This window comes from Loxodonta africana, chromosome 5 (genome assembly GCF_030014295.1).
Source record: "Loxodonta africana isolate mLoxAfr1 chromosome 5, mLoxAfr1.hap2, whole genome shotgun sequence".
NCBI classification, from domain to species: domain Eukaryota; kingdom Metazoa; phylum Chordata; class Mammalia; order Proboscidea; family Elephantidae; genus Loxodonta; species Loxodonta africana.
This window is the reverse complement of record NC_087346.1, coordinates 108,183,734-108,211,308: the sequence shown is the minus strand read 5'-3', so window position 1 is coordinate 108,211,308 and position 27,575 is coordinate 108,183,734. Positions and strand designations below refer to the sequence as shown.

General features: G+C 40.4%; 1 protein-coding gene across 7 annotated transcripts in view; it reads right to left on the bottom strand.

The window, feature by feature from the left end:
* Nucleotides 1–27,575, bottom strand: part of TEC (tec protein tyrosine kinase) — a 144,278-nt gene that overhangs the window by 38,109 nt on the left and 78,594 nt on the right. For 3 of the 7 annotated variants that reach the window (XM_023555042.2, XM_023555040.2, XM_023555041.2), the window contains exons 3-4: nucleotides 3,218–3,307; nucleotides 1,527–1,631 (exon numbers count right to left, since the gene is read on the bottom strand). In XM_023555042.2, coding sequence (XP_023410810.1) covers nucleotides 1,527–1,631; nucleotides 3,218–3,307 — 195 coding nt within the window. Of the gene's footprint in view, nucleotides 1–1,526; nucleotides 1,634–3,217; nucleotides 3,308–27,575 lie in introns of those variants that run through there. The other 4 variants (XM_064285847.1, XM_023555043.2, XM_064285848.1 and 1 more) reach the window with 2 other exon arrangements.

Below are 27,575 nucleotides of genomic sequence, written 5' to 3'. Positions count from 1 at the left end.
GAGTCCCGCCTCATGAATATAACTGCCACCTATCCCACCTCCTTAACATCACAGAGATAGGATTTACAACACACAGGAAAATCACATCAGATGACAAAATAGTGGACAATCACACAAAACTGGGAATCATGGTCTAGCCAAATTGACACACATTTTTGGGGGACACAATTCAATCCATGACACTATATGTTTAAGCTAATTACATATCACCTCAGTTAGCTGTCACAACAACTCTGTGATGTGACTACTGTTATTGCTATTATATTCCCATTTTTGAGAAGTGCAAACAGAGAGGTTCTGTGATTTGCACAAGGTCACAGGACAGGTCAGTGGCAAACCAAGTGGTTTGGATGCAAAGTCACCTCTTTAAGCACTTTTCTATCCTGCTCTTCAATCAGGAAATGGCAGATATAAAATGAGAAACGGGAAAAAAAAATTAAATGTAATCCTTCCTCCTACTGTGTTATTGCCACCATACTGGAAAGTAATCCAGATGCACCGTTAAAGATTGAATATTTCTGTTTATTCCTTTCAAATCATCTTACTCTCCAAACTGGTACATGTTTATTTCAAATATAATTGATTATTTTCAGAGCAGCTATTAAAAATAACCAAAAACTCCATTGCAATATTATGTTGGAAAAGATTTTTGCCATTTTCCCCTCAGGACCTGGTGAGGCCACAGCCATGGGTAAAAAGTGAATTTTACTTGACATATCTATTGCTCAAAGGAAAGCTTAAAAGTATCCTCGACCAGAGAAATGGTGGTTAGATCCTGGAGAGAGGAACTGGTTTGTCTGCTGCAAGCTCTAGAATATCAGGGTTCAACTAGGCATGTGTGCACCAAGATTCCAGTCCGGGATGTAGCCGAGGGCTCAGAATGACATACCGAGCCTACTTTGGAGTGAGGGGATTTGAGTGCGTGTTCTAGGCAGGTTTTTAATTCACAAAGTGACTTTGGACAAGGTGTTTAACCTCTGTGAGCCTCAATTTCCTCAGTCACAAATGAGAAAAGTATGGTATTTACCTTCCTTATGCAATAGGATGTGTGTGAGGAAAAAAGGAAACAATGTGATAACCCTTTAAAAACTCGGAAGTTTAATCAATAGATGAAGCTGATACTGTATTATTCAACACAAGCAGCCTTGCAGTCTCATGTCTGTTCGGGCAGCTCATGTCTGCCCCTTCTCAGCTTTTCAACTTCACAGAAAAATGTTCTTCCCACAGTTTTCAGTCCCAGCCCCGACTCCTCGTCCTAACTGTTCTACAATATACCAGAACAGTAATAAACTAGGTCTCGGGTTTGGAAACTCTGAACTCTTGGTAGAATCTAACAGACCAAGACAAGAATATGTTAATGTCCCAGCCAAGACTCATCAACAAGTTATGAAGAAAAGCAGTTACTATTAGAGCGGGAAATGACCCTAAAAGCCAGCTACCAAAGCAACGTCAGGAAACCGTAATGTCAAATAGCAAGCATGGCTAAAAGCCCCGTGTCACACTGTCGCGAAAATATGCCAACTCACCTGAAATGGATATTTATTTTGACAGGGAATGACACCATCATCATTCCTCACTATTTCCACACACTTGATTTTTGAAACATCAATAAACCCTTTTCTGTTTTTTTTCTGTTAAAAAAAAAAAAAAAGGAAGATCCATTACAAACAATTACAAGATAGAGGGAAAAAATGTTATTAATAGCAATATTTGTTAATGAAATCACTGATTCGAAATGTGACAATTTCAATAATTATCTAAATCACATCCCCTGTATTTGTTAAAATTGCTCACAATACTAACACTGTGAAGGCTGTAATCAAAATAATTAAATTCTTTAATATCTTGTAAAGATGAAATTGGTCTGCCCTTCCCCCCAAAAAGCTCTAAAACAGGAAAATGAACGGCCTTTTTCTCTCAGTCACACACCTTTTCCAACATCTTTGCTTTCTGATGAGAGTCCCCAAAAAGAAACTGACAAAGACCAAACTGAAGCCAAGCTCCGTTTACCCCATCACAGACCCAAGCTCCAACTAGCTCCGCTCTCCCCTCAAGTAAAGGCAGCACACAGAACCCAGAGGTGTGTGAGGTGGACTTAGGTTTTCATATAAAGCCTTCATTTGAACTCTATTATTGAATGCTCTATCTTTCTTTAGCATTGCCGTCCCACCCCTTCACTACAGATCTACCTGCTGCAATTAACTGATGGCATTATACAAAACCCCGAAAATCATCCACACCCTTGAACATAGTAATCTCACTCCTAGGAATTCGTCCTAGGAAAAACAATCCAAAAGACTATAAAGCAGTATGTGCAAAGATAACTGGATATAATACCTCCATTAAGAATTATTACAAACACAGTATAGACATATAAAAACGTGTATTGAATAATATTAACCGATACGTTCCAAACAAAAAGTTGTGTGATGAATAAGTTTACTTTTTTTAAATACTCATATCATGAAGAATAGAAGGGAAAGCAGTAAAATGAAGACTGCTGTATTTGGGATGACTCAGCTATCCCTGGCCCTGCTCATCTAAAATCACTTCTACTCATACTCTGAAATTCCCCCTCTGGCCTTTGGGCCCTCTACCGCATGCCCTGTGTTTAAAGGACACAATGGTTGAGATATTGTAACTGGCCCTTAACAAGCATTGTTTCATTGTTTGCTCAAAATATCCCTGTGACGTAGGCATTATTTTACAGGTGAGGGAACTGCAGCTTAGACAAGTTAAACATATTTGGGCCCCAACTAACCACAAAGCGCACTAGACCCTGAGATTCCCCAGCTGCAAGGAGGTGAGAGAACGAAAGGAATCAAGTCTCAGGGGGCGCAACACACTAAGGGATTCTGAGCATAGACTGAGCTTCAACCAAGATAGGAGAAGGGCATTCTCCCAGGTATTCTCTTCCGTGAGATTTACTCCTGCCTACAGACAGACACACTCAGGCCTCTCATATCCATACCGAGACCTCTTCCTCTAGCCCTGAGACTGCCCTCTTTTCTTTCTTTCTTGAAAGAGAAGATGATAGTACTCTCAGCTTTCATTTCCTTCCCGCCCACTCCTTCCTTAACCACTTACAACCTGCCTCCCACTTGCCACGCTGTTAAAGCTGTTCTCAAAAAAGTCACCAATGACCAAACCCAACCGTCTTTTCTCAGTTATCACCCACTGGAACCTTTATGGGGCATTTGGGAGTGTGGACACTCACTTCTCCTGTAGTTGCCTTGGGCCATCCTGGTTTTCCTTCTCTCCCTTCCCTCCAGCTTCTCACACAACAGCATCTCCCTTGTGTTGGGAACTGTGTGCAAGGAATGCAAAGATACAAGGTAGGAGAATCGCATTACCTGAGCATGTGGTCCAGGTATTATGTCAAGTGCTTTTAATCCTCACAGCTACCCTGTGAATAAATAACACTATACCCATTTTGGAGCCCTCGTGGTGCAGTGGTTAAGAATTCAGCTGCTAACTAAAAGGTTGGCAGCTCAAATCTACCAGCCGCTCCTTGGAAGCATTATGAGGCAGTTCTACTTTGTCCTACAGGGTCACTATGAGTTGGAATCAACTCAACGGCAACGGGTTTTGGTATACCCATTTTAAAACAAAAACAAAACAAAACCACTTGCCATCACGTTGACTCTGACTCAGACAGCAACCCCATGTGTTACAGAGTAGAACTGCTCCATAGGGTTTTCTTAGATGTAGTCTTTACTGTTGGGTGAGTTCGAACCACCGATCTTTAGGTTAGCAGTTGAGTACAAACCATTTGTACCACCCTGGGACCTGATACCCATTTTACAAACATAGAAACTAAAATTAGGTAACTCGCCCATGTTTACCTGGGGGAGAGACTGACCTTCAGCTATTTACTATATAATGTAGTAAGTGCTATACATACAAAAGATGGTAAGAGAGTACAGAGGAGCTAAGGCTAAAATGGCAAATAGAATTTCAGAAGAGAAATGGTAGGGAGGGGAATCCCAGTAGAAGAAAGAACACACACAAAGAAAAACATCTCAGAATGGCCTCAGTTTCCTTATCTGTAAAATGGGAATAATAGTAGTATCTACTTCATAGGTTTGTATTGAGAATTGAATGAGTTAATATTTGCAAAGTGCTTAGAAGAGTAGCCCATAGTGTAAGAACTGTAAATGTTTGCTAAATAAAATAAATGACAAAAAAAGACCAACGTGGCTGAAGCACAGGGTCAAGGGCCAGAATGGAAAAGTGAGCAAGGGCCAGCTTGTAGAGGACCTGGTACATGGTGCTAAGGGGTCTGGTCTGACAGGACCACCCACCCTGCTCCTGGGACCTGCACCAGTAAGTGGCAGAAGAAGTCATCACCCTTCTATTAACAAGTCACCGCATTCACTGTAGAGACCTTAAAAAATAATACTAGCCTAAAGAGAATCATACGACCCTTAGTCCTCCAACACTGCAGAAAATAACTGCCGATTTCACAGTGTTTATCCCAACAATGTTCTCAGGGGTCATTCATCATCTGTCAGCTCTCCAGCTGTAAGAGCAACAGGCTATGGTCTGCTTCCAAGATGCCCATCTTCACTCACCACCTGCCCTGCTACTTACTAAAAGCAGCTGTCAGATATGGGCCAATCTATATAGGAAAATTTGGGATGACTTGTGTACTGGGTTTACTTAAATCCATTGCTGTCGAGTTGATTCTGACTCATAGCGACCCCATAGGACAGGAGAGAACTGCCACATAGAGTTTCCAAGGAGTGGCTGGTGGGTTCGAACTGCTAACCTTTTGGTCAGAAGCCTAAGCTTTTAACCACTCCACCACCAGGGCTCCTAATGCCCCCTAAATTCATTTCCCTGTGATAGATTTTTTTTTATATATATATAATCTACCAATGTATTATACTAACATTTGGACTTCCTTAAGAAACTAGCAGATAAAGGTCCAAATTTATTCTATCTATCCCTCTAACAAACACTGGGAGACCCTGGGTGATGCAAACAGTTGAGCTCTGATAAAACAATGACTATAAGTGGTATGGAAACTCTGGTGGCATAGTGGCTAAGAGCTACAGCTGCTAACCAAAAGGTTGGCAGTTTAAATCCACCAGGCGCTCCTTGGAAACTCTGTGGGGCAGTTCTACCCTGTCCTATAGGGTTGCTGAGTCGGAATCGACTCAACAGCAACAGGCTTGGTTTTTTCCAGAATGATAAAGTAATGTTTCTCATTGTGTGCTACAGAGTTAGGAAGTCATTGGGTCAGAAGTTAGGGAAGTTTCTAGGAGGAAAGGACATTTTGATTTGGTTTTTAAAGGATAAGTAGGGGTTTTCATGTAGAGAAAAAGTAGAGAAGAGAGTTCCAGGCAATAAAAACAATGAAGTACTGAATATTTAGAGAATTGAAAGACATTCACCATGGCTGAAGCTTGGGATGGTTCAAGGGAAGGATAGGAAATAATACCAAAAATGTTGTTTGCGGTCAAATTAGTATATGCCAGACTCAAGAGCTTGGATTTATCCTGAGCATTTTTAAGTGGGGAGTGAAGAGTGCTGTATTAAGGTGTATTTTTAAAAAAGATAATTATTAATGGCAGTGTGAAGAATGGGTGGAGACAGAGACTAGCTAGAAGGATGCTGCAGTATTTCAGATGAGAGATAATCAGGTTCTGAACCAAATCAATGGTGATAAGCAAGGCGAGGAAAGCAGAGACTCCGAAGTATTTAGGAGGTAGAGTACATAGAGCTTTGTGACCAATTAGATGTGGGGATTAAGAGTGGAGAAGGAGTTAGGGAGACTCAGGGATTCTGAGTCTGAATGACTAATGGACACTAACACCATGAACCATGATAACCAACAGAAAAAAAGAAAGAAGTTTGAGTAGGCAAGGTGGGAAATCTTGCTGGAGTTGCGTATTGGATAACAGGTGGAAATGCTTGGAGGGAGTTGAAAATAATGGGACTTGAACTCAGAAATGCTTAGCACCTTCTATATACAGAGAACGTTGTGCTTTTCACAACACATATATGGTGTGTACAATAGTATCTTATTCTTTCCACATCCCGGGGTAACCCTAGAGTTTATGCAGGGCTGAGGAAGAAAAGGTTTGGAAGGATTAAGGAACTCGTCATAGGGAACACGGAGCTACGGAAAGTACCATGACCAGATGCCTTAATGCCTCGTCTGTGTACTTCCTACCAAATCCCACTTTAACTGCTGACAGGTACAGCCTTTCGAAGCCATTCCAGGGAGAGGTCCCTTAGGAGTATTAACAGGAACGATGACATCTAAGCAGTAACCAGAGTTAACACTGACAAGGGCCATATAGTTTTTTCTCCATTTAGGCTATTTTATTCTCCTCCAATTGGACTATTCTTTAGAATTTTTTCAATTAGAAAATTTCTTCATGATCATTGAGGTATGCTATATTATTGTTAATACTGTGGTCCAAGCAGAAATATCCAAGGTTATTTCTCTAATCATGTTAAATTTCCCTTCTTCTTCTATAGGCTTTTGCTCTGCCCACTAGATTGAATATTACAATTTACCCCTCTTAGTAATCTTCAAATCCTCAGAGCAGAGAAGACTGCCTGGCACTTAGTAGATGTTTATTAAGCCATTTACTGAACCAGTCTGCAGAGAAGTATGAACGACACTCTACGTATCTCTATATATCTTTATCTGTATCTCTATCAATGTATCTGTTTATATTCTCTCTTGCACCAAAAAAAAAAAAAAAAAAAACCAAACCCAGTGCCTTCAAGTCGATTCTGACTCAAAGCGAACCTATAGGACAGAGTAGAACTGCCCCATGGAGTTCCCAAGGAGTGCGTGGCAGATTTGAACTGCTGACCCCTTGGTTAGCAGCCATAGCACTTAACCACTACGCCACCAGGGTTTCCTCTCTCTTGCACATCCTCCATAAACTTTTCAAACTTTGAAAATGAGGTAAGTAATGGCCATTTTACAGATTTGAAACCAGCACAGACATGAAATATAATGTATTTATACCAAAAGCCATTTCACAAAGTAAAAGACCAAAGCCAATCCACAAACTGAATGCAAACAAAACTATACAACAAACAAGATTTAATAGCAACATTACTTGAATGTGAGGGATGGCGGCTTTCGCTGGAATTGAATCTCTCCCCCAAAGCCAGTTCTTTGGGCAGCCACATGCTTACATTACTGTGTGCCATGTGACACACTCTCCCATCCTTTTTCTCTAGTCCAGCTATGGGGAAACCTCTGTTTGTACACACATTGCCATCCTATCATTAGGCCTCCATTCGGCACCACTAATTTGTTTAGTGTTCAGTCAGCCTCTGTTATTTCTCAACAGGCCACAAGAATTAAAACAGATCACAAATACAAAAAATGGAGCTGCTGACACAGCATGGCAGTGTTTAGTGATAACGGATAATCCAGAGAATGCAGAAGACAAAAATTGTATGTGTGTGTGTGTGTGTGTATGTGTGTGTGTATGTGTATTCCAGTTGCCTTCAAGTCAACTCCAACTCACAGAGACCTCAGAGTAGAACTGTGCTCCATAGGGATTTCAATGGCTAATTTTTTGGAGGTAGATCACCAGGCCTTTCTTCTGAGGTACCTCTGGGTGGACTTGAACCTCCAACCTTTCAATTAGCAGCCAAGCACATTAACCATCTGCACCACCTAAAAATACCATCCAGGGACTCTATATATTTGTGTATGTATATTTGTATATAAAAGCTATATATATATATACACACACACATATACATATATACACATATATATGATTCCTACCTGTGTGTGTATAAAATATTACCATCAAATTATGAACACAAAATGTAAAAAACTCTAGAGAACTTCCAGTTCTTAGAAGGTGGACAGAACCAAAACTTGCTAATGTTCATTATGCTCTGTCATTCCAATTTCCATTCAGCCACGTCCAGCAAATATGGATTCCAGCTTTCTTCTACTATTTGCAAGGCACAGACACTGAGGTACCATACAGATGGTAAAAAAGCACAGAACTCCTTGCCCTTAAGGAATTTAGGACCAGCCATTTGCTAAGGTTAAAGAGAGAAATGATAATGTTTACAAAGAAAGATTAGACGGGTCAATACTGAAAGGCTAGAGTTCCCGTCAAATCTTTAAAAGAAAGGAAGAGAATATGATGTAGATATTTTAACTAAAATCTGAAATGAGGCAAAAGGCCTATCTGTACGTGACAGTAGCTCTGCTACCATTCCAGTCATAACACAGTTAAAAGAATGGGCTTCCAGCGCAGCAGAACACTGAGAACACTGAGAAACAAGGAAAAGCTCAGGATGGGTTTGATAGTAAAAAACAAAAGTATGAACAAAAATTTGGCATCCCAATATTTTCCCTCCATTTTAACCAGCTTTTTTTTTTTATAATAGTAACTTACACAGGTGCTTTATATTTTATAAAGTGCTTTTACATTAAAAAAAAAGCTTCTATATTAAAAAATCAGTAGTTACATATATAAAAGTGTTTAATGATGAAGACTATGGTTTCTAAAGTAATATCCATAATAAAAACAGGATGTTGGAAAATCTCTATAAATTATAAGAAATCTGAAGAAGAAAAAAAAAAAAAACTCCATTTCCAAAATCACAGAATAACCTTCATAAAAGGTTGTGCTGATATAGGCAGTTATAAGGCTCTAGAGATAACCTTTTCACTGTTTAAAGTTTTTTTTTTTTTTTTTGGATTGGTCATTTCCACTTACCATTTTTCTATACTTCCTGGCAACCTCCTTTCTACCTCCCCTCTGGCCCAGCCCCAGGACATTGCTAAAAACTATCACGAGGTGTATTTTATTATAGTCGAAAGAAAAACTTACTAACACATGTGTTTTGAAACAATCCTAAAAGTGATTTACCTAGTTTAATTCCTAACATTAGTCAAAACTAGAATGAATTATGTAGAAATAAATGAATATAGATCCCTTCAGAAATTTCATGTAACAGATTTCTGATTTTCTGGGATTCCAGAATTAATTAACTCCATTTAACTATTACAAATCTGTTGGAGCAAAGGCTGTGCTCCTGACCTCCAATTGTCATGTTTTTCCTCCTATTCTGAGTGCATTTCCCCATCTCCCATGCGGTTAGGGGAGGCCATGTGACTGAGCTCTAGCCAAGGGGGTGTTGGTAGAAGTGACGTAACACCACTTCCTGGCCTATAAAACCTTTCATGGCATCCTCCATGTTCCATTTTCTCCCTTGTCTCCCACTCAGATGCAGAAGATACAGTGGAAGATTCCAAAGACTAAACACTGGAGCCACTAAAGGAAAGGAGCCTGGATCCCTGAATCACCACCTGCAGTACAGTTATTGATAATGTAAGCAAGAAATAAACTTTCTACTATGTTAAGCCATTGAGTTTTAGGAGCAGTTATTAGCGACCCTGAATATTACATTTTATAATGAGAGGACCCCACACCTCAGCTACTCAGTGTCTTAGATGCCTTACCCATAAAGAGAACATGTTGAACTAAATCAGTATTGCCCAAAGTGTGCCATGGTGGTATCTAAGATGGTTTTATGTGTGTCTTAAGAGTACAATGGAATTACTGACTATGCTGTAAAAAGATTCAATCCACAGATACACATTTGGCTAAATGTTATATGTGATGGCTCTCAGATATCCCTCCTCAGAAACATACATTCGTGCGCAAATTCACAATGCCTATTTGTTCCCACCCCACCAAGTTTCAATATTCATTATTGATAAGATACAAAAATGTAGACACAGAGAAGGGATTTTTATGGCAAAATTTGGCTTCTAGGGACAGATCTCCCACCTGGACATAATCTCAGGCCAGAATGGAGAGTAAGGGAAATGTCTTACCTGGGTATAAAAACTTACATGAAACTCAGTGTTGGGATTTGAGCTCTAAATCCAGAAGTGGAGAGACAAAACCGTGACAGAGTATCTGATATAACCCATATTCTAATAATAAATAAAATAGGTAACATGCAGCAACAAGTGCCAGGTACTGCCCCATGGTTTATTCATTTAAGCCTTCCAATAATCACTACATTACCCCACCTCTCCAAAAATGTCAGTCCAATGTGGAAAATTTGGAACCGGGTACCAGTGGCAGAAAGGACTCACACACTGCAACTCTATGGATGGAGGACAGCACCTGGCCAGTATCTAGCATAGTAAAACCTGCAAAAGCTAGAACCTGGTAAGGTGGAAACCTGTCAAAGAAGGAAAACTCAAATACAATAAAACCCAAGAAAGGTGGAACCTATGTAAGGCAGAAGCCTATCTGAGAATGAAAACTCAAAAAATTTCCACTAATAGAGAGTGATAGAAAAGTGGCAAGCCAATACCTTGTCAAAGGCTGAAAACTTATAAGACCCAGAAAAACAAGTTCCAGCTCTCACAGATTTCACTCTATGAAAGCCTATCGTGTAGTAATCACAGGAGCCCTGGGGGAGAATAGTTAAGCACTTGGCTGCTAACCAAAGGGTCGGTGGTTCAAACCTACCCAGTAATTCTGAGAGAGAAAGAACTAGCAATCTGCTTTTGTAAAGATGGCAGCCTAGGGGCAGTTCTACTCTGTCATATAGGGTCATTATGAGTCAGAATCAACTTGACGGCACCTAACACCACGACCACCATATACTTAGCTGTCTCAGCTAGACATTATGGGAAGTTACCATCTCTAACTACGTTAATATTTAGGTTTGCTAGTGCAAAAGCACAGAAATAATTCATTTGTCTTAAGCACTTTTCCTACAACTTAAGTATACATGCTAATACCTGCAGCCTTGTTTAATATGGTCTGAAATGGCAGGTGAGTGTTTATAAGATTGTAACTCTGGATTTTCCAGTTTTAAAAACACAAATTTACTCCACTAATTGCCACACCAGGAGCCCTGGTGGCGTAGAGGTTAAGAGCTTGACCACTAACCAAAAGGTCAGCAGTTCTAATCTACCAGCCACTCCTTGGAAACCCTATGGGGCAGTTCTAATCTCTCCTATAGGGTTGCTATGAGTCGGAATCCATTTGAGGGCAATGGGTTTGTTTTTTTGTTTTAATTGCCACACCTAAACATTAGGCTTTGATGAAGCCAACTTTTAAAGAAATAGAGGCCCACGAGGTCTCCCTCTATACTAAATTCTGATTAATTTGTCAACCCCAGATTAACAAAACCCTCTTACATCTATGAGTCTGCTCAAATGTTCTTCCCAGATTCCTTGGGATCTTCCTGGGAGACAAAGTCCTCTGTGACCCCAGGATTTCAGGCCAGTGTGATGTCAGAGGCCCCTCTAGCAAGAACTAAAGAAATAGCAGATATACTTCCTACCTGCAAAGAGTTTATATTCTGGGTAGGAAATAAAACATGCACACCAGCTGGATGCCCTAACAGGACCTAGTGAGGGTTCCAAGCCAATAGTTTATTATAACTTCAGGCTAGAAATAGAAGAGCAGTCTCAGACAAAGCATGATCTGTGGATCACGGTTGGGTGGACAGAGTGCGACACAGCCACCTGTTGAAGAGACAATGGAGGAGGTTTCCTTGTTAAAGAAAAAGACTGAATATGTCTATCTACCTGAGAACTCTGACTAATAGCTGGTGACCACAATCAGATTGGCAAATGCAAGTGACAAGGAAAGTACCAAAAAATTAGTTTAAATATAAGCTAGACGTTATGAGGAAAAGTTTAATGAAAAACTTGCTAAGTTGTTTAACGTTCAGGAGAATTTATGCAAACAATATGTAAAATATGATTGCTGCTGCTAGAAGCTCTTTGCCTAAAAGGATTTTTTTTTTTTTTAACTTATTGAACATGCCACAATATTTTGGGTTTGCTGTAATGTTTTAACACAGTAAAGTCAATACAGGCAGTTTGCAGGTTACTACAAGTGTCTGACTGAAGAACAACTTATACTTGTCCTTTAATGTTATGTAAATTTGCCTCACTTTGAAACACTGGAAACCCTGGTGGTGTAGTAGTTAAGTGCTACAGCTACTAACCCAAGGGTCAGCAATTCGAATCCGCCAGGCGCTCCTTGGAAACTCTATGGTCTGGGTTTTATGTACATACACATATATACGCCACTATAAACATTTATTGTCCACTACGGAATGTACAAGGAGTCCTCGTGCCGCAGTGGTTAAAGCATTCGGCTGCTAACAGAAAGGTCAAGGGTTTGAACCCACCAGGATCGCTATGAGTTGGAATCGACTCGACGGCACTGGGTTTGGTTTTGGTTTAGTTTGTTGAAACACTGAGCCAACCCCTACTCAAAAAAATTCTTCACAATCACCTTCACTTGCTGCAGGTACAGCTTTTTAAATCATTGAAAAAGCTTCGAGCCTTTTCTTGCACTAAACTCCTTGCCCTCGAGTGGATTCTGACTCATAGTGACCCTACAGGACAGAGTAGAACTGCCCTATAGGCTTTTCCAAGGAGCAGCTGGTAGGTTCAAACTGCCAACCTTATGGATAGTAGCCATAGCTCTTAACCACTACGCCACCAGGGTTTCCATTTCTTGCACTAAAAAAACTAAAGTAAGGCTAAATAAGAACCATATGCATCTCTTCTACTTACCTACAAAAAAAATTTGACTTAAAGACACAGGAATGGATCTCATTTGTAAAACCAAGGACTGTCTGTATGCCGTTATGATTAAGAGCATGGGCTTAGCACAGGCTTGGTGTCAGGCACATTTAATGTTAAGTTTAAATGCCAGCTCCCTGGCCTCAGGCAAATTAATTAACCTCTTTTACTTTCTGTTTCCATATCTGGAAAATGGGAATATTAAAATACGATTTCCTAGGTTATTGTGAGGATTAAATATGCTTGCAAAGCACTCGGCATTGTATCTGGCCCATTGCAATTACTTAATAAAGTTATTTACTATAATTGTTTTTTGCCTTTAGATGAGATTTCTAAAACTTTTCTACATTTAAACTCTTTTCTCACATATGGGGCCTAGGTTTTTTCTACCACACAGTCTCTAATTTTGTTATAATTCAACAGGAAAAGAAATTGTTTAACAGAGGTTTTAAAAATATTTTGTTGGTTTTTACAGTTTCCTTAGGCAACACACCGGCATTTCTTCAATTTCTCCTTAGAAGAATTCAGAAACTATTCCAGGAACGCAATAAATACAAATCAAAAACCAAAAAAAAAAAAAAAAACCCGTTGCTGTGGAGTCAATTCCAACTCACAGTGACCCTATAGGAGAGAATAGAACTGCCCCACAGAGTTTCCAAGCAAGGGCTGGTGGGTTCAAACTGCCAACCTTTCGGTTAGGAGCCGAGCTCTTCACCACTGAGCCGCCATTAAGCATGACTATAATGCATCAAATATCACAGAACGAACTAAGGAAATAGGACAATAGCAGACTGCACTCCTTCTCTTGAAACAAAATTTCAAATAGCTATTTTTTACAAATTTAGTCTTATCTATCAATCACTACGGAAACCCTGGTGGCCTAGTGGTTAAGTGCTACAGCTACGAACCAAGGTGTCAGCAGCTTGAATCCGCCAGGCGCTCCTTGGAAACTCCGTGGGGCAATTCTACCCTGTCCTATAGGGTCGCTATAGGTCGGAATCGACTCGATGGCACTGGGTTTGTTTTTTTTGTTTTTTGCTTATCAATCACTGTACAAATGCATTAAAAATTAAGCAATTACTTAGGACAATATTTGCTAACTATACATTTATAACAACTATATACACACACAAGGAGCTCCGGTGGGGCAATGGTTACAGCACTCGGCTGGTAACTGAAAGGTTGACAGTTCAAACCCACCAGCTTCTCCAAGGGAGAAAGCTGCGGCAATCTGCTTCCATAAAGATTTACAGCCTTAGAAACCCCATGAGGCACGAATCTACTCTGTCCTACCGGGTTGCTATTAGTCGAAATCTACTCGACAGCAACGGGTTTCAGGTATATACATACACGTATATGTTTCACTACAAACATTTGCTATATGCTATGTAATGCACTAGGCACAAGAGACGTGGAGATAGATATAAAACCACTGTATTCGGAGCCCCTGGGTAGTACAAACTGCTAAGAGCTTGGCTACTAACTGTAAAGTTTGAGTCTACCGAGAAGCACCTCGAAAAAAAGCCTGGCGATCTACTTGCAAAAGATCACAACCATTGAAAACCGTATGGATCACAGTCTACTGTGCAACGTATGCGGTTGCCACGAGCTGAATCAACTCAACAGCAACGGGTCTCGGTTTTACGTACATACACATATATACGCCACTATAAACATTTATTGTACACTATGGAATGTACAACGAGTCTTCGTGCCACAGTGGTTAAAGCACTCGGCTGCTAACAGAAAGGTCGAGGGTTTGAACCCACCAGCCACTCCGCGGGAGAAAGATGTGGCAGTCTGCCTCCATAAAGATTACAGCCTTGGAAACCCTGTGAGCCAGTTCTACTCTATCCTATAGGGTTGCTGTGAGTTGGAATGGATTCAACGGCAGTGGGTTTGATTTGGATACAATGTACTAGGCATGAGAATTGGAGATTAAAAGAAAAAAAGAGGACCACTGTATTTAAAAAAAAAGAGAGAGAAATGAAGGCTTGTGTTCACACAAAGGCTTGTACATGGATTTTCAAAGCAGCTTTATTTGTAATAGCCAAAAACCAGAAACAACCCAAATGTCCACCACCCACAAGTGACTGCAGAAACAAACTGAAGTATAGCCATTCAATGGAATACTTCACAGTAATAAAAAGAAATGCAAATATTGGTAGAAAAAAATAGATGGATCTCAAAATAACATGCTGAGTTAAAAAAGCTAGCCTAAAAAGAATACCTACTATATTAGTTATTTATATAAAATTCTAGAAAATGCAAACTGCTTTGTCAGAAAAGCACATCACCAATTACCTAGAAACGACATGGATGAAGTGGGAGGGATGCATTACAAAAAGGCATGAGGAAACTTTTGGGGTTGACAGATATGTTTATTATTTTGATTGTAATGATAGTTTCATTAGTGTATGTATATGCAACACTCACCAAATAACACACTTCAAATAAGTGCAGTTTATTGTCCATGGATTATACCTCAATAAAGCTGAAAATATATATGTATATATAGCCCCTGTCCTCAGGAACCTTAAAGTCTAGGGACACTTGGAAACCACAACATTCTGTGCTAATTTAGTGTCCTGAATCATAGCGTTTTAGCTGCTCTTACTTTTGCCCTTGTTCTCTCAGATTTTTACTGTAGCAGGCATGCCAAGAATTCCCTGCACCTAAGAGGCTCTGCTTCCTCTGCCATCTGTTCCATCAAAGCGCAGTGTGGCTTGTGTGAATACCCAGTTAACAAAGTAACTGTCATGCTACACTCCTCAGAGAACCTCATAACTACTGGCAAGGGACCCTCCCCTCCCCACTTCCAGAGATGGAAATCTCTGCATGTGTCACTACAAGTCTCTGTGCCTTTTTTTTTTTTTTTTTAAGTAGCGCTCCAAAAGAGAAAGGAAACCCTTTAACCTAGACCTCCATTCTTAAGTTTCTATGGTTAACACTGTCTAGTGGCACTAGGGATTCTGTGAACCCTTGTGTGTGTGTGAGAGAGAGAGAGATACGGTGTTGGTATGTGTGTTTGTGTGTGCATATGTGTGTTCTGAGGCTTTCCAGAAGACACTTCAACACTTCACACGTTTAGGGATTTTTTTTTTTAGTGACACTTTATATCCTCATGAAAGGAGAAATAACTAGAATCACACAAAGGGGATCTCTTATCAACAGGAAGTTGGGGGAGATAAGCTTTGTGAGTTTCTGATGGGCGTGGGTTACAGACAGCCAACAGGGCAAGACAGAAAATGCAATTTCTGGAATAGGCAGTGGGTGGCAAAGGTAACAAGTAACCCAAGTGTACAATGGTAAACTCAGTGACTTTTGCATGCGGTCTGAAACCTCCAACTGCAGCACAAATGGGGATATAATTCTCACCCTCCCTCCCTTCCTAATATCCCTTTAGTGGCCAGATGGACTGATGAAGTGAAAATCCAGAGAAATGACAGCCCTAGAAATGGGAAACCCCAATGGTAATTCCCTCACAGCCTCACCCTAAGAGACTGACCTATGACTTACAGGAAGGGACAAGCACAAAGCTGGGAAGAGGCTTACAGGCTTGGGAACTTAGTCTGCACACTGCCCACTAAGGACGAGTTCCTCCACTAAGAAAAACCCCTCTCTCTGCTTATCTAATGCAAGTGGACGGCAAAGATGTGCATATGCAAGTGTGGACTGGAATTACGAATTATTTAAAATTAAACTGAGCTTTGCTCAGGTATTTGAAAGGCAGAGCATTAGCCTGGTTTTTAAATAAATTTCTGCTGGATTCTATATACATTCTCTACTTCTCTCCAGAGTTAAATAGATCACACTGCAATTTGCTTTCTAAATGTCTTTAAAACATTAAACTGTATATAATGGCAGGTCCCCTATACTACTTGTACCATCTAAGAGAGCAACGTCTCCTCCCCGCCCCCCTCCGCCCCCCGCCCCCTGCCCGGTGAAGATAATTAGCTATACTGGGAGAAGTTCCTTCTTTTTTATTCTACTGGGGATGGAGGAGGGGTAGTATGAGAACATAGACATGAGGAGAAGGAATTACCATGAAAGCAGCAGCCAGAAAAAGGAAATCTGTGTTTTAAACCCAGGTCTCTATTAAGAGAAGATAAACTGCCCGCGGACTCCACCCTTTCTTCTCCCAGCCTCCCAATAAGATATTCAAAGAGAAATAACCAAGACTGCTTCATTATGCGTTCCATAGGCTTCTGTGGGCCTAATGGGTACCAATCACTGCTTCTACCCTGGTTTCTACAGGAATATTTTGTGTTGCAAATAACCAATTTACAGCAAACTCTAGTAACACAACTTCTCAATTGAGAACATCCTAAGGACAAAAATTTTAAGACAATTTCTTCTATTGACTGGGTGATTGATGACATCAAGGAGGTTCTGTGAATATATTTAGGGTGTGGTGATATCATTACAGTTCTGCATAAGACAGGGACCCCTTGTCTTTCAGAGATGCATACTGAAACATCTCCACAAGAAATGATGTGATTTCTACAAGATTTTGGGAATGGGAATGAGATGGATTTGTTACAAGATAATGGAAATTGGGGGCGCGGCGTGACTGGAAGGTTATACTGCTGGGCGGTGAGTACATGGGTTCAACCAGACTTGGAAGGCTTAAAAGAACTTATAGGAGTTACTCTAGTAACTCCAGTGACTATATCTGAAATCTCCATATTACCAAGCACCAGCTTTTAAGTGAATTCAGAAACAATGGTGGCTTTTCTCATAGATTCACTAAGGTAATATTAGGTCAAAACATAAGAAACTGCCATTTTTAGAAATAAAAAATGATCATATATTGGCAAATTCATATAGTTCAATTTACTACATTTTGGTCCTGCTCACATTCCTCACACTTCGAAATACAAGCAGCCTGGACTTTTCCTAACTTCTATATATTACAATATTTTCTCTATATTATCAAAAAAATTATAATATTGAAAATATTGAAGTTGTCAAGGATTCCATTTTACTTGGACCCACAATCAACACCCACGGAAGCAGCAGTCAAGAAATCAAACAATGTATTGCATTGAGCAAACGTGCTGCAAAAGACCTCTTTAAAGTGTTGAAAAGCAAAGACGTCACCTTGAGGACTAAGGTGCACCTGACCCAACCCATGGTATTTTCAGTTGTCTCATATGCATGTGAAAGATGGACAATGAATAAGGAGGACCAAAGAAAAATTGATGCCTTTGAATTGTGGTGTTGGTGAAGAATATTGAATATACCATGGACTGCCAGAAGAACGAACAAATCTGTCTTGGAGAAGTACATCCAGAATACTCGGTAGAAGCGAGGAGCACTTTGTCTCACATACTTTGGACATGTTATCAGGAGGGATCAGTCCCTGGAGAAGGACATCATCCCTGGTAAAGCAGAGGGTCAGTGAAAAAGAGGAAGACCCTCAACAAGATGGACTGACACAGTGGCTGCAACAATGGGTTCAAATATAGCAACGACTGTGAGGATGGTACAGGACTGGGCAGCATTTCATTCTGTTGTATATAGAGTTGTTATAAGTCGGAACCAACTTGACAGCACCTAACAACAACACATACTCTAACTGCAGCTATTATTTGTGTGACTCTTTGATGGATACCTGTTGCCCATACTAGACTGCACATTTCATGGTTGCAGGAACAACGTCTACCTGGTGTAGTCACCACCAGCATTTAGCACAGTCAGAATTCAGTTAATATTTGGTGTTGACGATCCAGGAAAAAGTTCTCAAATCAAATGGTAGTAATAGAAAGGATAATAAACAAAGCCAGGAATTAACTCCGTAAGTGTCTTCATGCCTTTCCGTGATCTCCCCCACACTTCTTTGTCTTCCTAGCTCATTTATCCAATGCATACGTAGCATCTGAGTAAGTAAGGCACATCCTTGTCCTCAAGGAATCCAGTTGATCATGAAGAGATGATTACTCATTGAACAAAGTGCAGTGGGTTACAAAAAAAGAAGAGGTTAAATTCTTCCAAAAAGGAATCAGAAAAGGCTTCATCTCCTTGATGAGCCTTGAAGCATGAATAAGAGTTTCCCCAGAAAAGAAAGGACAATATGGCATTACAAAGAGAGCAGCAGGAGCAAAGGTGTACAGTTACAAAAGAGCATGGCAGGTTTGGGGATTGCAAGGATTCCAGTGTGACTTGTGTGTTACGGGCACTGAGATGACAGGTGGGAGAGGCAGGAAAAGAGATTGGGAGGGTGGGATAAAACCAGATTATGAAGGACTTTGTCGGTAATGCTAAGGATTTGCATTTAATCTTCTAGGCAATGAGGAACCATTGCCTTAAATGATTGTACAGGCAGTCCCTGGGTTACGAAAATTCAACTTATGTACAACCCAAAGTTACAAACCAAAAACTTGAGTTACATACAGCGGTTCATAATAACAAACAAGTGCTACTTTACAAGTGCATCAAAACATTATTATTACAGTATTATTATGGTAAGGATGTTTTAATGTATCTAGAAGTGTTTCTTTAATGTGTTTTGTATGCATAGAAAGGTATACTACATACTATATAATAAAATTTGACTAAATCACGTTAGATATGAACAGTACTTAACAGTTCCAACTTAAGTACAAATCCAACTTAAAGACAGACTTAGGAACTGAACTCACTGGTAAACCAGGGACTGCCTGAGTTTTGCATGCAAGGGTCCAGGCTGCTAAAAATATAAAGCTGATCCTGTTACTTAGCATAGTATTATTTTTAAGAGGAAGAAAACTGGGTAGCTTCTGAAAATAAAAATAAGGAAAATGGGCAACCCACTTTACTTTGTTTTACATATCTGATGCTAAGAGCCAGCAGGGCTCTCTAACAATAGAGTTTATTGCATAAGAGCAAAGACTCTGGAGACAGACTGCCTGAGTTTGAACCCTGACTCTGCCACCTACCATGTGGCCTTGGACAAGTTACTTAACCTCTCTGTACTTCAGTTTCATTTGCTATAAAATGGGATAAATAACAGCAGTACAACGTAATAAGTTTGTCGTAAGAATTAAACGAGTCAAGTCAGATAAAGTTCTTAGAACAAAGCTGACAAATAAATGTTGTGCTCAATAAATGTTGCTGTTAGTATTATTTTCCAAAACCTCATTAGCCATTAGGGAAAATAAAAGCAAAAGTCACTAGTTTTGTTTAAGGAAAGATCCTCACATCTACCTTCTAGACTCCAAGAAAAATCTTCCGAAAATTGATGTCAAATTTATCTTATAAAACGGCATGAATGAGATTCTTCCTCAAGCCATAACAAATAACATTTTGCTAAGATTCTAGGAGGGCATACACAAACGACCAATGCCCACCAACATTCACTTCTTTTCAACCAGAAAAAGAGATTAACCTTTACTTTCAAGGGTGTTACAATTCCGTTTAAAATAAGGGAAGATTGAGGCTTCATGTGACTGTACTATTTTTACCGTTTGAGGTGGTTATTTTATTTCTGTTCATGGTATGAAACCAATACTGAATCAGCAAGCAGCTATATAGCACTTCCGTTTTACATCAAGAACAGTAGATCTCTGGTAACTCGCAGTCTTTAAGACATAAAAGCAGGGATCACCTTTGGTCAAAAATTCCTCTTTCTTCAAAGTATAAGAGTAATATTACAAAACTCAAATTCTTATGAATATAAAGATTACTATATGTTTGATTCTTATGTAAATATACAATTTGGCCAGCCAAATAGCAACCACAAGAATATCCAGAGGCACCACAGTTAAGCACTCGGCTGCTAATCTAAAGGCTGGCAGTTCGAACCCACCCAGCAGCTCCTCAGGAGAAAGACCTGGCAATCTGCTCCAGTAAAGATTACAGCCAAGAAAACCCTTTGGGACAGTTCTACTCTGTCACAAGGGGCGACCATCAGTCAAAATCAACTCAACAGCACCCAACAACACAACAGAATCAGACTGAGCAGGGTTCTGGGCTCTGTGACCTTGGGAAGCATACTTAACCTCTCTGTTCTTCAGTTTCCCCATCTGAAAAATGGGACTAATAAATGTATCTACCTCATACAGTTGTTGTTGCTGTGTTGTTAGGTGCCAATGAGTCAATCCTGACTCATACCAACCCTATGTTCAACAGAACGAAACACTGCCCCATCTTGCACCATTCTCACAATCGTTGCTATGTTTGAGCCCATTATTGTAGCCACTGTGTCAGTCCATCCCATTGAGGGTCTTCCTCTTTCTCGCTGACCCTCTACTTTACTAAACATGATGTCCTTCTCCAGGGACTGGTCCCTCTTGATAACATGTCTAAAGTTTTACCACCCTTACTTGTAAGGAGCACTCCAGTTGTACTCTTCCAAGACATATTTTTTCATTCCTGGCCGTCCGTGGTATATTCAATATGCTTTGTCAACACCATAATTCAAAGGCATCAATTTTTCTTCAGTCTTCCTTTTTCTTTGACTAGCTTTCACATGTACATGAAGCAATTAAAAATACCATGGCTTGGGACAGGAGCACCTTGGTCCTCAAGGTGAGATCTTTGCTTTTTATCACTTTAAAGAGGTCATTTGCAGCAGATTTGCCCAATGCAATACTTCATTTGATTTGTTAAGAAGATTCGAATTAATATTTCCAAAGACCACACCTGGCACATAGTAAGCATAGAAGTATTTGATAAATTTTAGCCAAAAATTCCTAAAAATGGTGCCAAAACCTTCTGCTTCTAATACTACAAGCCAACCTTTTTTTTTTTTAATTGTACTTTAGATAAAGGTTTACAGAACAAACCAGCTTCTCATTAAACAGTTAGTATACATATTGTTTTATGACATTCGTTAACAACCCCACAACATGTCAACACTCTCCCTTCTCAATCTTGGGTTCCGTATTACCAGCTTTCCTGTTCCCTCTTGCCCTTTAGTCCTTGCCCCTGGGCTAGGGTGCCCCTTCAGTCTCATTTTCTTTTATGGGCCTGTCTAATCTTTGGCTAAATGGTGAACCTCCAAGTGACTTCATTACTGAGCTAAAAGGGTGTCAGGGAGCCATACTCTCGGGGTTTCCCCAGTCTCTGTCAGGCCAGTAAGTCTGGTCTCTTTGTGTGTGTGTGTGAATTAGAATTTTGTTCTATATTTTTCTCCGGCTCTGTCTGGGACCCTCTATTGTGATCCCTGTCAGAGCAGTCAGTGGTGGTAGATGGGCACCATCTAGTTGTACTGGACTCAGTCTGGTGCAGGCTGTGGTAGCTGTGGTCCATTAGTCCTTGGGACGAATCGTTGCCTTGTGTCTTTAGTTTTCTTCATTCTCCCTTGCTCCTGAGGGGGTGAGACCAGTGGAGTATCTTAGATAGCTGTTCACAGGCCACAAGCCAATCTTGATGTTCACTGTGCAAAATATGAATTCATGGATGACATGAAAATGATAGTGAGACTACTGTTGTCCATTGTCTCCATTTTTTAAAGTAGAAACAACTCCATTCTTGAAGTGTCTTCTGAACCAAACAGACAGAAGAGTATGTAATAGCTATTATTCTATGTGCCAGATGAATCATATACAGACAGCCTTGCAGGGTAGGTATTCTCTCCATTTACAAATGAAGAAAAAGAGACTCAGAGTTTTATCAGCTGCCAGAGGTCACAGCTGGTAAATGACAGCTACAGGATTCAGAGCAGATCTGTCTGGCTTCAAAGACTACTGCAGTTCCCCTCAGCAAAATTTTAGGATAAAGAGTATCAAATAAACTAGATCTAAAAAAAAAAAAAAAAATTTTTTTTTTAATGGTTCCAAATTCACTTCTCTAACCCCAACTTCTCACTTCTACCCCAGTTCTGTATCTCTGACTACCTAGCAAGATGTATCTCCTTACCTATTTCATTTACATCTCTTTAACATTTGAAAATAAATTCCTCATAATCCTTTCAAGCATGGGCTCCATCAATCATTCAACAGCCACCTATTAAACATTTATCATAGCCCGAGTACAGGCTAATAGATGAGAATGTAATTAAATAAGATATATGGGACCGGCCTCATTGAAGCTTACAGACCAGCTAATGAGGGAGAGAGGTTGGAAAAATGATTATATAATAATTTATTAAAATAGCAATAGGTAGGCAGTACAAAGTAAAAGCACCAAATGATATTATAGAGGGAGACCTAATTTATTTAACCTGGAAGATCAGAGAGGATCTACCGAGGAAGTGATATTTAAGCTGAAACCTGAAGGAGGGAGAAAAGTTAGCTCATCAAGAGAGGGAAAACAGTGTCAGACAGAGTAAATAGCTAATACACATGCTCTAAGGTAGGGTGGAGTCTTGTGCCTTCAAGGAACAAAAAGACTGGTGAGCTTGAGGGTGGGGAGTGAGGACAAAGGATTGCAGATTAATGTGGACAGGTGGGCAGAATGCTAGAGCATGTAGGCGCTGTTAGAGGGGTTTGTGTGTATGTGTGTGGTATAAAACATATATAACAAAACATTTGCCATGTCAACCATTTTTAGATATACCAGTCAGTGACATGAATTATGTTCACCATGTTGTGCAACTATCACCACTATCTGTTTCCAAATTTTTTCATCATCTTTATCAGAAACTCAATACCCCTTAAGCAATACCTTGCCATTTCCCCCTGCTATCCACCCATGGTAGCCACAGATAAATTTTAGTCTGTGTATCTGCCTACTGTAAGTATTTCATGTAAGTGGGATCAGACGATATTTATTCTTTTATGTCTGATTTCACACAGCATGTCTTCAAGGTGCATCCATGTCATACAATGCAAGTCTCAGAACTCCATTTCTCTTTACGGCTGCATAAAATTCCATTGTATGCACTGTTGGAGACTTTTGACATTTAAATTGGGGATAACAGGAAGCTCCTGAAGGGTTTTAAGCAGGAGAGGAACCTGATTAGATTCATGTTTCTAAAAGATCCTTGTGGTCACTGTGTAAAACAGCCTGGAGACGAAAGAGTGAAAAGAGGGGTCCGTTAGAAAGATGTACTAGTTGCTAGTTGTCTACCCGCAACATCTATTTCTCACAAGTAACGGAACCCTGACTTTTACTGGGCACATTGATATTCAGAATAAAAGGCTATATTTCTCAGCTCTCTTTAAAGGTAGGCATGGCCATGTAGCTAAGTTTTGGCCAGTGATATATATAGGCAGAAGCCTTAAGTAGGGTATTTGGGAAGGTTTTTAAATGGAGTTGGCTAAAGTGGTAGAAGTTTCTTTTTGCTTTTCTGCCTTTCTTCCCTCCCTCAGCCTGCAATTCAGACAAGATGGCTAGAGCTCTAGCAGCCATCTTGGGCCAAAATAAAAAATGTAAGTTAAGAAAATAGAAGGCAAAGATAGGCCCCAGGATCCCTGGTTTGGAACTACCATACCACTCCTGGACAGCTTGACTCCAGTATGTTTTTTTAACATGGAGAGAAAAAAAAATTCTATTTTGCTTAAGCTACTATTCTTTGGGAGTTTTCTGTGATATACTGCAAACTCAATCCTAATTGATTCAAAGGCTACCACATTACCTGAGAAGAGGTGGTGGTAACTTGGATCAAGGGGTGGTAGATATAGAGAAAAGTGGCAGGACTGAGATATATTCAGAAGGCAGAATCAACAGAACCTGTAGAGAGTCCAGCCATGAGAGAGGGTGAAGGAGAGGGGTAAGTTTACACTGAGTCTCAGCAGCTGGGTATGAAACCAGCTTGAGTTTCTTTTCAGACATTTTGAATTTGAGATGCCTGTGAGAGCTCTCAGGACCACAAAATAAATAAATCAGGGTGGGAAATATAGATAGTGGAATCATCAACACATAGAAGCTAAAAGAAGTCAGGAGTGGATGATGGCTCCTAGGGCAAGTAGAGAATTAGGAAACAGGCCCCAGAACAGAACCCCGAGGAACACCAACATTTAAGAGATGGGCAGAGAAAGGACAGCCCTCAAAGGAAGTAAGAAGGAGCAACCAGAGAAGAAGCAGGAAAACCAGGGAGGTCACAGGAAGAGGTATGTGCCAACTATTCCTTGCATAAACAGGAAGGGCTACAGGCCATTAAAGAGGCAGGGAGGCTGTAAGAGGAAGGAAGTGGGGTCTACAAGGAGCCTCATAGACAGGCCAGGAGGAGGCTAAGCAGTGAGGAGAAACAAAGGGGGAAGCAGAATATTCTGAGTCTGATGAGGTGGGTGGAGTGGTCCTAGATCCATTTGGAAAGGCAGATTGGAACAAGACTGTGTAAGACCCCACCTTCCAGATGAAGGGAAGGAGAAAGCATTCTTTTCGCCCTCAGAGAACCAAGCGCCCAGTCAGTGGTTCCTCAGCTCACAAACCCAGAGAAAGTCATGGGTGGAGCCAAGGCTGCCAGATACCAGGGCACCACGGTTTGTTTTAAGGTAAACAGGCTTTCACCTACCACACTGGGACTCTTAAATTTTCCACTGTCAATTAAATAAAGCCTTAAAGGAGTGTGGGGTAGAAGTTAACAAATTTTATTTACTAAAATTGGCATGAGCAGTCAAAAAGAAAGAACACATTTTTATATACTGAGGGTAAGACCAACAGCAATTACTAACTTTTCTTCAAGGCTCACTATATGACAGGTTTTCCTTTAAATTTGTTTAGTGCATGATTTAGATGCATTATTTCAATTGATCCCCCACAACAACCCCATGAGGTAGTAACTATTATCTTCCCCATTTTACACCTAAGAAAACTGAGAAAAGTGGTTGCACTGACTTGCCCAGTGTCTGAGAAGCTAGTGAGTGGCAACATCCGGGTTTTGAACTCTTGCCATCTGACAACAAGACAACTTGTTTTAGTCAGTTAATCTGCTTTTCTTAATTCTCAAGATGATGATTTCTAGTTATTGCATTTAAGAAATTATTGCAAAAAATAATTTTTACTTCACTTGAGAATGGAGAGAACTGTCTTGACAAAAAAGGAGGTGAGTTTTTGTTTGTTTTACCTCAGTCTGTTGTGGAATTCAGAACAAAACGAACTTGAGTTTTAGTCAGCTTGTGGAAGCGCTGTTCTGCTAGTTCTCAGAACTGTTTCTCTGCTACAGAGCATCCTCAAATGTGCTTGTGACAACTAGACATGGCACAGACAATTTAGTCAGCCTATGCTCACGAAGGAAGGAAGATGTGACCCCTGTATGTGACCCAGACACTGAGGAGGTCAGACAAAGGAAACCATTCTACTTTCCATCAAGGTTCACTGGTATAAAAGTGAGTTTGCATCTGGGGCCCTGGAACAAAAGAACTAACATTTCCTCTGGAGGCACAACTAGCAAACCTCAGAATTTCAAACGAAGGCCTTTCAAAAGAGAAAAGTAACTGAGAAATTAGAACTGGGTTTATAAAGCTATACAGAACTTCCAGGATAAGGAGTCATAATCATAAATTTGAAGGCCAACACTTTTGGATCAATCCGAAGAATCTTCCAAGTACCATTGTTGTTAGCTGCTGTCAAGCCAGCCCCAACTCATGGTAACCCCGTGCACAAAAGAATGAAATGCTGCCTGGTCCTGTACCATTCCCATGCTAGGTTGCAGATCAGACCATTTCAATGACTGACTTTTGGACGTAGATTGTCAGATCTTTCCTCCTAGTCCGTCTTAGTCTGAAAGCTCCACTGAAACCTATTCAGCATCATAGCAACATGCAAGCCTTCACTGACAGATGGGGGTGGCTGTGCACGAGGTGCACTGGCTGCGAATCAAACCTGGATCTCCCACATAGAAGGTGAGAATTCTACCAAACCACCACTGCCCCTTGCAAGCACAGAGACATCCACTTTCCAGATGGCACAGGCACACACAAGAGCTGAGTATCAAAGAGGATCTGTATAGCTTAGTGGGCCATTATTACAATGATAAGCAGACATGGTCTCTGACCTTTCTCAATTTGCTTTCCTATTTTTGCACTTGATCAGTATGAGCAAAAGAGAACCTAACAGGCCTAGACTACTATCCTCAGAAAGGCCTGCTTGCAAGGCTGGCCTTGGCTGGAGTCTGGGAACTAGGATTTCGAGAAGGTTCCCATCATTCCCTAAATGGTAAGAGTGGTTCACTGTGCTTAAACTATTCATACAAACAATATAGTTTTACCTGAACACCTGCTTTTCTTTTGGAGGTCTGGAATTTTGGTAGGTGCTAATCCAAAAAAAAAAAAAAACCCCATTGCCATCGAGTCAATTCTGACTCATAGCGACCCTATAGGACAGAGTAGAACTGCCCAATAGAGTTTCCAAGGAGCACCTGGCGGATACGAACCGCTGAACTTTTGGGTAGCAGCCATAGCACTTAACCACCACGCCACCAGGGTTTCGCTAGGCAGAGGGTGCCTGTGTGACAAGCCCATGATAAAAACCCTGGGTACTGAGTCTCTAATGACCTTCCTTGGTCAACATTTCACATGTGTTGTCACAATTCATTGCTGGAGGAAGTAAACATCTCCTGTATGACTCCCCCGGAAGAGGATTCTGGAAGCTTGAGCCTGGTTTTTCCTGGACTTTGCCCCATGTGTTTTTTCCTTTTGCTGATTTTGCTTTGTATCTTTTCACTGTAATAAATGTCACCCATGAGTATAACTATATCCTTAGGCCTGAGAGTTTTCCTTACAAGTCATCAATCCCCTGACACAATCAGTGAATTGGAATGAGCTTTCTGGCATTAAGAAAGATCTGTTTTAAAACCCAACATTGCCACTTACTAGCTGTGGATTATTGAGTTAATTAAATTCCCTAAGCCTTCATTTCTCTGAAAATAACATAAAACAATCTGCCTCAGAAGATTAAATATATGGTAGACACTCTAAACCAAAAAGCCAAACTCACTGCTGTCGAGTCAATTCCAACTCATAGCAACCCTACAGGATAGAACAGACCTGCCCCATAGGATTTCCAAGACTGTAATCTTTACAGAAGCAGACTGCCATGTCTTCCTCCCATGGAGCAGCTGGTAGGTTCAAACTGTCAGCCTTTCAGTTAGCAGCCAAGCACTTAACCACTGTGTCATCTGAGCTCCTGG